The following is a 14,924-nucleotide window of genomic DNA, read 5'->3' on the forward strand; positions in this document are numbered from 1 at the left end:
ACAGGAGCAGTCAGCGGGGGGGGGGGGGGGGGTGTCCAGACAGGATTATGTAGTTCACCACAGGTAGTTACGCCGCTCTCAGGAAAATCCCAGGAGCTCAGCAGATCCTGTCTTGCACCAACAATCATCCCATGGTCAAAGTCTCGAAGATCACATTTCCTCCCCATTCTTATGTTTTGTTTGAACAACAACTGAACCTAAAAGTCAGACATATGAATTGCATCTGGAAGCACCAACCCCAATTTTGTGATTGGCTTGATCTTACATGGAAATCATCACTGGTGCTGTCTTCTCCAGATAAGATCAATTTTGGATTGCATAGTGGTTAAAAAAAATCTCCACAATCTAGATTCAAGACTTTATTTTCAGTGAAATATGGTTTAAATATTCTTCCTATAAAATCACGGTACCTCACACTTAGCTACATTTAAATTCATTTGCCAGTTGCAAACCTATTTTGAATGATTGAATCTTTCTGTATTTTGCTGGAATCCTCTGTCTTAACCACACTTCAAAATTTACCAGAATATGCTCAGGTTGTTGCTTACTGTTTATGGGTTCAGTCTAATATTTATCCTGTAGATGAACAGCTGGCACAAATGAAGTTTTTAAGTCCAGCAGCTTATGTTAGTCAATAGGTAATCATGTAATACTACCAGTTTTAATAGCTTGGAGTAATCACTGGGCCATGTTTGCTTCGTTTGGAGGAGGAGTTTGAGAATCACCAATTTGGAACAGCAATAGTTAAGATAGTGGTTGTGAATTCACTGCACAAATCAATTGAAAGTAGCTCTCAAAACAGATTACAATGGTAGCTAATGTGCAAAATGAAAACATAAATGCTCTGCAGCTTAAAGTACTCTTCTAAAGCTAGAACTTGGTAATTTTTTGAGAGAGATCAATTTATGACATTATCCTCAGACAATCTGGTTTTTTTCTTTCTGCTTGTAGTCAACAAAATAAATGTAAATTATTTTAAACCAGGAACCATTTAAGAATAAACAACAATATTATTCTTGCTGCTTGGAGAAAATTACATGTGTCAGAATTCATTGCCAGAAAATGGGCTTTTCATTTCAACGACGAATGCTTTAGATGCTTTTCTTTATTCATTGTTCAGTATGTTTTCCATTAAGAAAACCATTTTCTTAGAAGTGGGAATGTAATGAATGCTTGTCAGTGTTGACAACTTTGGCACAAGGCCAAATTTCTCGGTAGCATGAAAAATGAAGTTGGTCCATTTTATAACACTCATTCAACCTTAAAGGTTGACAAAGAAAATCACAGGGAATTTGTATATGGTTTATTATAGCTGCATTGCACAAAAGCAGAATTGTATCCAAAATGACAAAGATTTAAAATGTATTTTGAAAAATGGATTAACTATATGTCAATACAGTTTAATAACTGTCCAACAGAAGGGAATGGAGCCATTGTTAACTTTCAAGAAAATAATCCAGCAACATCTGAGACAAGACTTTAGCTTATTTTGATTTCCATTACTATCAGGTGTCCTTTCAAAGGAATTTCCACTATTCAGAAACTACAATACCACACTGCCAACTGGGAAGATATTCAAATTAAGAACCTATCAGACATCGCATTCTGGGAAGAAATATATATAATTTTAAATTTAATTTTTTTTAAAAGCAAACACAATGTTCAATTAAAAACTGGAAAAATACATAGGATTAATCTAGGATGTGAACTTTCAGCAATAACCTTTTGAGAAAAATATTAGCTGAAATTAGTTTATAGTCAACATTGGAGCCAATATGTTTATTAGTTTTGAGGTTACGTGATTTATATCTGAAAAGCTGAACTTGCGAAGGTTATTTCAGATTTTAAATGGGAACATATACTGTCACATCTCACATTAGGAGGCCAGAACAAATAATGCCCAGAAAACATCTTAAAAACATTTGACGACCAGCCAAAACACATCCATAGCGTTTTGACAGATGCAGATGAAGCACAATTTTTGATGTTGGTCAAAGCTGTAGCAACAAATAAGAAGCTGGTGGGACACAGCGAGTCAGGCAGCATGTATGGAGGGAAATGGGCTGTCGATGTTTCAGGTCAAGACCTTTCATCCGGATGTGGATGAATCCAGATAAAGGCCTTGATCTGAAATGGTGACCGCCCATTTCCTTTCACAGATGCAGACTGACCCGCTGAGTTCATCCAATACCTTCTTCATTGATACAGACTCTAGTACCTGCAATCTCTTGGGCCTTCATTGATGCAAGCTGTCTAATTTTCATTGCTTTACAATGAAAAAAAAGCAATAAAAATTGAGATCTTCAGGTATCGAAATCATTACTTCAAACATAAATAACAAAAACATTGTAATTCAACTTATTTTTACCTTTCATCCTAGCAGCTATAAAGTCTGCATTCAAATGAATGGGATCATGGGTTATGTGCCTGGTCTAACCAGGCACAGAACCTGACAGCAGGCTCCCCAGGGTAAATACTGGAAAATTCCAGCATGTTCCTGTCTCTCTGTAACACAGTACAGTGACAGATTCATCAGCATAAATCTGTCAGTAAGTTTTTTCTGTATTTGGATATGCATGAACCAAAGTGCAAAGGTTGCCGGAATATATGCAGGTAAGTGTCAGTATTTTCCTGCACTGTTACTTTCCTGTACCCTCAAGTTCCAGGTCAATACTTTATTGCAATACATACACTGTATATAAAATTCAAGATTTCCACATTATGATAAAGCTTAGTACGCAAAGAAGAAAATATCAAGACTGCTTGGAACAAAGCAAATTTTCAAGTAGGTCATATAAAGTAGATAAAAAGGTTGTAAAATCAATTTCTTTGAAGCTCGCTTCAAACAAGGAAAGCAACTTTGACATTATCACATTGAACCGTATATGTACAAAATCCGGAAGTCCTGAAATTGCTTAACATTTTGCAGCATAATGATATAAATGCCAATAACTTTGCTGACATTATAGCTGCAAACTTCAATCCTACTGACAATATTTTTCTACCTTCTCCTGATGAAACATATGAGAGTGTAGATTAATATCATTTGAATTCTATGTGAATTCCTCATTTATTCAATTATATAACTGGAAATTCTTATTCAGACATTATTTATCAGAAAATGAAATTTAATGAATTTATCTTTAATTATCAATTCAGCCTGTACTTTCTAATTTGTAATTCATTGTGTAGTTCATCCTTTCACATGTCTTTGCAAAATTCAGATCTGTCTCCAATATTGGTAGTCATAATTTCTATTTGGTCTTCATCTTCAGATGTTTCCCTTTTAAAAACTGGTATGTTTAAATCGCATTGGAGAATCAACTGCCTAATGGTCAGATCATTAATATCCGAAGTTACTTGTATTCACTCATTTGAAGTTCTTCCAGCATCTACTCCAGGATAAAAAATAATTGATTTCACAGATTAATTTAAAAATGAGTTCAAGAAATAAACAGCATATCTGCTTTGAGGTCACAAAACATTTTGTATTACTCAGGAATTGTGGTGGATCTTACAGCTGATAAGAAAAAATGCTCGGTTGAACGTAACAACTCTCATACGTAGTGATCCTCTTATGTATAATGAACACAGAATTAGTGAATATGCATGGAAATTGATTTAATACACTGAATGGCTACTGTATTCGGTACCTCCCGTACCTAATAAATTGGCCTCCAAGTGTATATTTGTGATCTTCTGCTGCTGTAGCCCATTCAAGGTCCGTTGTATTGTGCATTCAGAGATGCCTTTCTGCATACCATTGTTGTGACACGTGGTTATTTGAGTTACTGTCACCTACCTGTCAGATTGAACTATTCCGGCTATTCTCCTCTGGCCTCTCTCATTGACAAGTCATTTTTGTCCAAAGAACTGCTGCTGATTGGATGTTTCTTACTTTTGCGCCATTTTCTGTAAACTCCAGAGACTGCTATGTGTGAACATCCCAGGAAATCAGCAGTTTCCGAGATACTCAGACCAGCCTGTCTGGCACTAACAATCGTTCCACAAAGTCACTTAGATCACATTTCTTCCTCATTCTGATGTCTGGTCTGAACAACAACAGAACCTCCTGATCATGTCTGTATGCTTTTATGTATTGAGTTGCTGCACCAGAATTGGCTGATAAAGTATTTGCATTACGATGTCTAGGTGTACCTAATAAAGTGGCCACTGAGTGTAACTTAGCTCTTGTGAAGTCTATGGCAATAACCTGAAAGGGATAAATAACATCTCCCCCTGAATAGGACAGTAACCCCATGGTAATGTGCCCCAAAGTCAAATAGCTGGCGAAATGCACCATCAAATCATATACTTTGTTAAGGGTGATTACTCGGATGTTGTGTCAATAGTGTCTCATAGCTCCGTAAAATAGAACAAATCAACCATGCATTTAATAACAAAAAAATTGAGGGCCATCTTGATAGTTTGCTTTGTCATTCTGCTCTTCAATCAATGACTTTAAACTAATTAAATTTCTGAATTCTTTTGGGATGATTTAACTCAACGTAGAACTAAATTACAGCTTCATTATCACTCCAAGATATTCAGTGATCTATTTTAATAGGGCTATTGGGATAAAAATAGAACCCAGTTGATAAATGGGAACTTGCAATTAAAATCCAGAATAAATTAATTGAACATATATTAAACTGCACTCATTTCTCACCTACCATCTACACTGTATCGTTGCAAGATTACTGTCTCCACTGAATAATTCTTTTTCAGCATTTTTACATAATTAGTTAAGAGGTACTTGAATGTAAACAAATCTACTTATTTATCCCTGGTCATTAGTCATAAACATGTTATATATTCTCACCTTCTAGGAATACATAACACGCTTATGACTAATGACCAGGGATAAATAATTAGATATGTTTGCATTCAAGTACCTCTTAATTAATTATGTAAAAATGCTGCAAAAGAATTACTGCACCACACCTTAAAGGTTCAAAAGAAGAAAAATGCCTGGACTTCAATCCGTAAGCTGGTTTGTCTGAATTCCAGGCTTAAAGGTACTTAACTCAATTTACCCTTGATAAAAAAAAATGATAAAATGCATCAGTCCTGCTGAAGGACAGGATCTATTTGTTCTTCTTCATTCTTCAAATATTTTTATCTTACATTTATCAATGGTGAGTTTGTTAACAAAGGGGTGCAGGTTATTTTTTTAGACTTTGTAAATGGAAACACAAATACTACATGTAATTTCATTTACATATGTGAACACGTCAATAGCTGAATCCTAAACTACTTATGGAGCCGAGATTTGATCATTGTTCCTAGTTACAACACACAATCTGAGAAATGGATGGACAAAGCAAAATACATCTGATTAGATTCAGTTGTTTACTTTGTACTGAAACTGAAAATCATGGTAATTTTCCCTGTAAGAGATTTTGACAGGTCAAGTGTTGTATGTGTGGTTAAAATCTTAATCAGTATGTATCATCAATATTACATCCTAGAAATGGACAGAAATGCATGTCAAAGTGGCACTACTTGGCAATGGCAGAGTACAATTCAAATTCCTATGATGTTCCCTGGATGCTAGAAAGTGTTGAATGCAGCTGGTGATAATTTCACATTTCACTGCAGTTGTGTGTTGCATTAAAACACGTACGTATTGCATGATGGAATTTCTAAACCAAGATTCTTTTTTACTTTATACAAACTGATGTGAAAGGGTGCTATATATTTGTAATAAAAGTGTAAATAGCAAAAGCAGTAGTGAGCATTAGGTGAATTCTAATAAAGCTCGATTCATATTTCACAAATTAGACTCGACTCAAGGAATACCAATGTAAGCTTTTCCACTGCATCATAAGAGTAGATTTTTTTCCATTTAGAAGTCTACCTTAATGAAAGATTATGTCATACGTACAACATGATCTATTACTTTTATCTATTCACTTTTAGTATACATAATTTAATATACAGGTTCATTGGAAGCCTTTGGGAAGTCTGCTTTTTTTTATTTTTCTCCTTGAATTTTTGACCCTTTCCTTCATTTTAAATATATCCATTACTTTTTGAGATATAAAAAGCCCCTTCTGGTACAATATCTAAGCATATATTATGCATAAGTGAATGTTGAGCACTCAATCGCTATTTAAGTTCCAGTGTTGAACAGTAATCAGGAATGGGAACACTGATCAATGTAATAATTCTGCCCTGGGGCACTCTGTTCCATCACACACTGTTGCTAACATTGATAAGCAGAGATAACCAACCCAATGCAGAGTGGAGCTCAAACCTGAAGCTTTTCTAGTTTAACTCACTATTGTCAAGTGTGTTGAACCAAAACAGAGTACAAGGGTCACTGCAAGTGCTGAGTAAGGTGTCTTTAACAGTAGTGGTGCTTCAAGTCAGCTTCAGGAAATATGTTTTTGTATCTTTCATATCATAGTGCCGTATCCCCAGAATTTTTTTTTTCCATTCTACACAGGCAGCAAGTACCTTGTACTTGTTGAGAAGAATAAAAACTGTGGCTCCTGCATCCTGATACCTCTCTGATTCAAAGCCATGTCCTACCATTCCTTCAGAAAAGGAGGCCATCTGGCCCTTTGAGTCCAGGTCAATTCTTCAGCAATTTAATCAGCTCTATCCCCCCACCCCCCCCCCCATCCCTTGCCTTGTATCCTGCAAATTATTTTCTTCTATTCATAAATTCAAAGGCCTAACTCAATGAATAAATTTACTCAATGAGGCAACTTGTGCATCTTAAGTATAAGCTGAGCAGAACTGCAAATTCAAAACTAAAAAAAAGTGAATTTATAACTTTCAATTGAAATGAAGAATAAGCAATGGAAGATACTTTAAGATAAAAAAATGTGAGTCAAATTTAATTATTTCTCAACTTAACTTTTTCTCCTTTGCCCCTTCTTCCTCAATACAAATTTAATAGCTCATGATGAAGTGTCATTCTACATCCGAGACCAAATTCTGATTGCTATTTTTTCATAGATATAGTTCAACTAGAGGGTTGGTTCAGGAGAATCTCATTCTCCTTTTTACTCGATAGTCTTAAATTTTCAACAGGATTCAGTAGCAGGTAATTTCAGAGATTTGCCTCTTCCTGTCCTGACCCACCTCCATTTTCAACTCATCCAAAATTGCCTATCCTGATTCTCTGCGTACTACTCAGCTAATGCCCTTCCCTTGGACAACATCGGTTGCATGGAGAGAGGAGACTTGCAGCTTGGGCAACTGCTGGTCTTCCACAAAAAAAAAACCTTGCCCAGGCTTGCACCCTGGAAACTTTCCAAGGCGCAAATCCATGGTCTATCGAGACTAACGGAGGCCTACACACACTCAGTGAGCCCTGAAAACCGACAGTGATTCCTGATCTAGCAATATTTCGGTTTTACATTTTTCCTTATTTTGACAATACTACCCTGAAGCCTCTCATTCTCTTTAACTTGTTCAGCTGAACAACAATCTGAAATCTTTGCACTGCTCTAATTCCAGATGATACTTGCATAACTATTGATGAAATTGGTTTAAAAACTGGCTTTTCCCAGCAACAGCACAAAAAACAGGAATATTTAGTTTTACATGCCATCATACAATAGGTAGGTGGAGACACAAAAGACGGCAAATAGGAAGGTTGTCTGAGCCAAAGCTCCAGTCGCCTTTGAGTACAAATTAATCTCTTGACTGACAAGAGAAATGTTAAATATTAACTCCAAATCATGATAGTCATGAATTAATAGTTTCATTTACAGTCAGGTACAAAAAATAAACTGAGAATAGAAAGAGTTAAGAGACAACAGTACAAACCATATCCCCATGAGGAGTGAAAAGAGGTACATCTTGAAACTATAACCACAAAAAGGAAAATGGTTGAACACAAATTAAACACATCACAACATTAAGTTAATGTAATTAACACAACTGAATTGTTTTGTTTCCAATTACATGTTACATACTGCATCAAACAGGTAATGATGTCAGCTCTCTCGGAGTACCCATCAAAGAAGACTGACAAAACCGAGAATTATGAAATGATTTTATATAATGTACCCTATATGACGATGGCATCTTATTAGATTTCTAGATGGTACATTTGCTACTTCTCTGGTGAGCCTTAGGGCTCACTGAATACCTGTGCTGATTTAACTGGCTGGAGTGTTCACTGATATCTTTAACCTCCACCTACTTCAAGCAGGCTTCAATTATACCAATCCCCAAGAAGAATGTAGTAACCTGCCTCAATGACTGTTGCTGAGTAACACTTAAATCCACTGTGATCATGTGCTTTGAGAGGTTGGTGATGAAACATATCATGCCTGAGGAATGACTCTGATGTTCTCCAGTTTGCCTACTGTCATAACAGGTCAATAGCAGATGCTATTTCATTAGCTCTTCACTCAACCTTTGAACATCTGGACAAGTGAAGGTGCATAAATCAGAATGCTTTTTATTGACTACAGATCGGCACTAATAGTATTGTCCCCTTAAAGCTAATCAATAAGCTTCAAGATCTAGGCCTCAGTACATCCTTCTGCAACTGGATCCACAACTTCCTCACTTGCAGACACTGGTCTGTTTGGATTAGCAACAACATCTCTACCACAACCTCCTTCAGCACAGGTGGAACACAAGGCTGTGTGCTTAACTCACTTTAATCTTGCGACTGTGGGGCTAAGTAAAACTTTAATGCCATCCTTAAGTCTGCTGACAACGCTACGGTTACTGGATGAATCAAAGGTGGTGACGAATCAGCATAGAGGAGGGAGACTGAAAATCTGGCTGAGTGTTGCCACAACAACGATCTCTCACTTAATGTTCACGAGACCAAGGAGCTGATTATTTTCTGCTGGAGGAGGAAACCGGAGCCCTGTAAGACAGTCCTCAACAGGGGAACAGAGGTAGAGAACAGCAGCAACTTTAAATTCCTTCGTGTTATCATTTCAGAGGACCAGTCTTGGGTCAAGCACCTAAGTGCCATGACAAAGAAAGCACGGCAGCACCTCATCTAAGACTTTGACAAACTTCTATAGATGAGCAGTGGACAGTACACTAACTGATTAGACCATGGCCTGGTATGGAAACACCAATGCCCTTGAATGGAAAATCCTACCAGACGTAGTGGATGCAGCTCACTCCATCAGAGTAAAACCCTCCCCACCACTGAGCACATCTACAAGGAGCAGTGCTGCAGGAAAGCACCACCCATCATCAAAGACCACCACCATACGGACCATGCTCTGTTTTCGCTGCTGCCATCAGGAAGAAGGCAGGAAAACCTCAGGACTCACACCACCAGGTTCAGGAACAATTATTACTGGTGAACCATCAGCCTCTTGAACCAGAGGGATAGCTTCACTCACCCAAAAAACACTAAACGGTTTCCTCACCCTATGGACTCATTTTCAATGACTCTTCATTTCATGTTCTTGATATTTATTGCTTGCTTGCTTGCCTGTTTGTTTGTTTGTTTATTTATTATTTTGCATTTGCACAGTTTGTTGTCTTTTGCACATGGGTTGTTTGTCCGTCTTGTGCATTTTTTTCATTGATTCTGTGGTACTTCTTCACATCTACTGTGAATGCTCACAAGAAAATGAATCTCAGGATTGTGTGTGGAGATGCAGGTGTACTTTGGCAATAAACTTACTTTGAACTTCGAACTTAAAAGCAAGCTCATGTTTACATTTGGCCTATTCAACCAATAGCAATATGTCTGTGGATTTTCAGTAACACCGCAGAGTATCTTGAGCATCTAATTTGACCTCTGAAATATATGTGCTTTGCAATTCATGACATGTAAATTTTCATTGTTGCGTACTTCCAAGAATACTTCAGTGATCTAGGGTATCTCAAAGAGTCACGGTATCAAACTGGTGCTTACCTGAGAGTCTGACATTTCAGAGGGTTTCTCAGTTAGACTGCTGCTCTCTGCTGGGATTAGATCATTGTATTTTGTGCTGATATCCTCATCTGAGTAATGGAGGCTACCAGGACTTGGCCGTGGCGGTGATCTGTGGAAATGAGATACTTATGAAAGCCTGTAATAACCCTTGATAATTAAAGGCATGACATTTTTAATCAGTATCGGTTACCCTGTTGTGAACATAGAAATGAAAGGAAATACTCTGAAAGCAGGACACACCTCACATCACACAATTTTGAAAGCACTGTGTTTTGGGATATCTCCAAACAATTTTTAGGAGTCTGTTAGTTTATAAAATTTCAATACTATCCAGGCAGTGTGTGTGTGTAGGCCTCCGTTAGTCTTGATAGACCATGGATTTGCACCTTGGAAAGTTTCCAGGACCGAAGCCTGGGCAAGGTTTGTTTTTCTTTATGGAAGGCCGGCAGTCACCCAAGCTGCAAGTCTCCCCTCTTCACGTCACCAATGTTGTCCAAGGGAAGGGCATTAGGACCCATACCGGTGTCATCGCAGATCAAAGTGTGGGTAAGTGCCTTGCTCAAGGACACACACGCAGCCTCAGCCAAGGCTCGAACTAGGGTCCTTCAGATCACTAGACAAACACCTTAACCACTTGGCCACGCAGTACTTGCCACACAAACCCAAAAACCTTTTGCAACTTTTGAATATCTTTACATTGCTGCCAATCTTTGTGATTTAAAGTATTATATCATCCACTAGAAAATACTTTATGAAAACCTGAGTTTGTGAAGCTCTCACATTAATATATGCATTTCTTACACTTTCAAAGTGTTTCATTTCCACTTATTTAGAGCTTAATTCAGTGCTAGACGAGCAAAGTGAGAACTTCCTCAGAGGTAAAGCCAGTGAAGCATTCAGAAGAGGATGACCCCAAGTTAAATCTGAATTTGTGAACATCAATTAAATCAGCAGTTTAGGTTTTACAATTGGCCTCTAGTCCCCTTATTAGTTCACATGAGCAGTTTGAATCTAACTACTATTCAGTGATTCCTGCTGTAATATGTCCTCCCACCATGCTATATAATATGTAGTATAAAACTCCTATAATCACAGGAGTGGCAGAAATCCTTCCTGAGGAAATGTAACATTTCTGCTGACTTCCAAGAATCCCTGGTCTGTGACCATTAGAAGTGGAAGCTTTCAGGATGGCATTGTCAGCCTTGAATTCATGAATCAGGAGCATGGGAATGTCCAATGTAAGCAACATGAGTGCACGATCTCACTAAGTACCCTTATGCCTGTCCCAGCAGTGTCTCTTGCCCATTTGTGGTACACATTCTGGATTCTACATTGACCTCACCAAAGCAAGTCATCTTCATTCTCAAGGCAATGCCTATAAAGGCGTCAAAAATAACCATCTGTGTGAAAGGAAATGATTAATGCATTACACAATTAATATTATAAAATAGCAAGAGAGCCTGATAAGCTGCGTCCCCGTCTGGTATGAGAGCAGCAGTGCATCGGACCAAAAGTCACTACCAAGGACTGTGAGGATGGCTGAGAGGATCATTGATGTCTCCCTACTATCCATCAGGATATTTATCAGGAGCGCTGTGTTCGCAGGGCCCTTAGTATTATTAAGGATCCCACCCATTCATTCAGCATCCTCTTTGACTTTCTCCCATCATAATGACAAGAACGATCACGATGGGAAACAGCTTCTTCCCTCAGTCCTTTAGGCTTCTGAACTCACTGCCGCATCACATTTGAAGTGTCACTGGTTAATTTGTGCTGTACCTTACAATGTTTAATATATATGCACTTTGTTTATCTATGCATAATTCATTTTTAGATTTAATTCTTACTCTCCTGAGTTATTGTGCGTTACATGTGTGTTATGTGCTCTACTGTGCTTTACACCCTGGTCAGGAGGAGCTTTGTCTCATTTGGCGGTAGACATGTTTATAGTTAAGTGACGACAAACTTGATAAGACTTTTAAAAAGTTGTTTTGCCTGGTGTGATACGAAATGATAAAGTCCTGGAAGGTCTCAAATGAGCATATTTCAGCTTGGTATGATTGAGTAGTGCTACACTGACCAATAAAACTCCATTGCATTGACAATACAAACAAAAATAGAGCAGGATTCTCATCACTTCCAGTTTTCCATTGATCCTAGCTAATTGTACCTTTGTGTGGACATCATGTGAAATAGGCTGTATTATACTCATCATGCAGTTTCTACTCAGAACAAGTGTGAAGAATGATTACATGGGAAAGTTGCCAAGGAAAGAAGGAAGCTTGTGACAACACCTGTGAGAATTATTAGTATCTGAAGGGAGAGAAAAAAATGTGAAAATGAGGAATAGGAAATATTAAGCCTATCTAATTACTGGAGTTATAGAGTCATACAGCTCCAAAACAGGCCATTTGGCCCATCATGTCAAAGTTGACCATCAAGTACTCATCTCTACTTAAAAAAAAGTCAACACTAAAAATATTGATGTAATGCTTTTACCATCCCAGTGTCTTAACTACTGCTCAGTGAAATGGACCTAATTATTCATAAAACAACTGAAATGTTTTGCTTTGATCTTTATCACAGGAAGAGCTACAGTACGTAACGATTTTTATCTCAATGTTGTAGTTAATTTTTTTATTTATCAGCAATAAAACATTTCCTGATAACATGTTTTAATTATATAACAATACCCAAAACTCTGATATCCTTTAATGCATGATCCGAAAAGCAGAGTATTCAGAAACAATGCCCCATTCACTCCAGACAATGCTGTATGCAATTTATTTAAACAACCTCAGCAGCACATGATACAGTCACAAAAGAATGTTGGCTGTGTGTATGATTATTTGCACTTCCAACAAAATCCTGTGTTCTCGGTAATTCTCGCAATCCCTAATGACTAATGTTTACATAATTAAATATAAACCTTCATGTTGGCAAATATGATTGCAATCCAAAGCACTTGAATATTCAGGTGTGGCATGACTGGTGTTTTGGATCAGCTCCGAAACCAACTGCCTGAAATTGTATTTTGGTTTTTCATAGCAAACTTCCCCCGAATGAGTAAACACCTTAGTTGAGAGAGATTTTGGTTTTGCTTCTCTCGTCGACCCAGCGTATGTCTTTTATCATCAAGAGCAAAGGACGTAGTTGTGGATTTAAGTCCCATCCTATCTGTTCCAACATTCCAGTGCTACGTCTGAGGAAATGCTGTGGAATTGTTGTCTGTCATGTCAAATATTAAATCAACGCTCCATTTTCTCCCAAAGCAGATTAAAACGAGTCCGTGGCACTATTTAGATAGAAGTTCTAGGGAATGGTGCATTATGAGAATTGTCATGTCCTTTTGGCTCTCCCAGGTAGGTCAAAATAATCCTATGAATTTGCTTTGAAAATATAATTTATCCCTTACTTAACCCTTTGACCAAGATCATTAAAATGGGCTGTTTGGTTTATTGTATTGTGTTTGTGATAACTTTATATAAATGGGTTACTATGCATTCTATATGCAAGTGTTAAGTACCTCATTGGGTTTAAAACACTTATAACCATATAACCATATAACAATCACAGCACGGAAACAGGCCATTCCGGCCCTCCTAGTCCGTGCCGAACTCTTAATCTCACCTAGTCCCACCTACCCGCACTCAGCCCATAACCCTCCACTCCTTTCCTATCCATATACCTATCCAATTTTACCTTAAATGACACAACTGAACTGGCCTCTACTACTTCTACAGGAAGCTCATTCCACACAGCTATCACTCTCTGAGTAAAGAAATACCCCCTCGTGTTTCCCTTAAACTTTTGCCCCCTAACTCTCAAATCATGTCCTCTCGTTTGAATCTCCCCTACTCTCAATGGAAACAGCCTATTCACGTCAACTCTATCTATCCCTCTCAACATTTTAAATACCTCGATCAAATCCCCCCTCAACCTTCTACGCTCCAATGAATAGAGACCTAACTTGTTCAACCTTTCTCTGTAACTTAAGTGCTGAAACCCAGGTAACATCCTAGTAAATCGTCTCTGCACTCTCTCTAATTTATTGATATCTTTCCTATAATTCGGTGACCAGAACTGTAAACAATATTCCAAATTTGGCCTTACCAATGCCTTGTACAATTTTAACATTACATCCCAACTTCTGTACTCAATGCTCTGATTTATAAAGGCCAGCGTTCCAAAAGCCTTCTTCACCACCCTATCTACATGAGACTCCACCTTCAGGGAACTATGCACTGTTATTCCTAGATCTCTCTGTTCCACTGCATTCCTCAATGCCCTACCATTTACCCTGTATGTTCTATTTGGATTATTCCTGCCAAAATGTAGAACCTCACACTTCTCAGCATTAAACTCCATCTGCCAACGTTCAGCCCATTCTTCTAACCGGCATAAATCTCCCTGCAAGCTTTGAAAACCCACCTCATTATCCACAACACCTCCTACCTTAGTATCATCAGCATACTTACTAATCCAATTTACCACCCCATCATCCAGATCATTTATGTATATTACAAACAACATTGGGCCCAAAACAGATCCCTGAGGCACCCCGCTAGTCACCGGCCTCCATCCCGATAAACAATTATCCACCACTACTCTCTGGCATCTCCCATCTAGCCACTGTTGAATCCATTTTATTACTCCAGCATTAATACCTAACGACTGAACCTTCTTAACTAACCTTCCACGTGGAACTTTGTCAAAGGCCTTGCTGAAGTCCATATAGACTACATCCACTGCCTTACCCTCATCAACATTCCTCGTAACTACTTCAAAAAATTCAATAAGGTTTGTCAAACATGACCTTCCACGCACAAATCCATGCTGGCTACTCGTTTGGAAGATTATAGCAGGATTCCTGAAAATTCCTCCCTTAATTCCAACAGCAGCCTAGGACACATCCCATCTGTGCCAGGTGATTTATCCACTTTAATTGCAATTAGCCTTTTTTTATACTTCCTCTGTCAATATTAATCCCATCTGGAATCTCAGTTCCATCTTTCTTTGCCGCATCTTCAGCACCATCTTTTTC

General features: G+C 38.0%; 1 protein-coding gene across 4 annotated transcripts in view; it reads right to left on the reverse strand.

Moving 5' to 3' along the window:
* Nucleotides 1-14,924, reverse strand: part of LOC140714669 (protein sidekick-2-like) — a 919,455-nt gene that overhangs the window by 19,228 nt on the left and 885,303 nt on the right. For all 4 annotated transcript variants that reach the window (XM_073026119.1, XM_073026118.1, XM_073026117.1 and 1 more), the window contains one exon: nucleotides 9,860-9,989. In XM_073026119.1, coding sequence (XP_072882220.1) covers nucleotides 9,860-9,989 — 130 coding nt within the window. The remainder of the gene's footprint in view (nucleotides 1-9,859; nucleotides 9,990-14,924) is intronic.

Source organism: Hemitrygon akajei, chromosome 22, assembly GCF_048418815.1.
Source record: "Hemitrygon akajei chromosome 22, sHemAka1.3, whole genome shotgun sequence".
NCBI lineage: Eukaryota > Metazoa > Chordata > Chondrichthyes > Myliobatiformes > Dasyatidae > Hemitrygon > Hemitrygon akajei.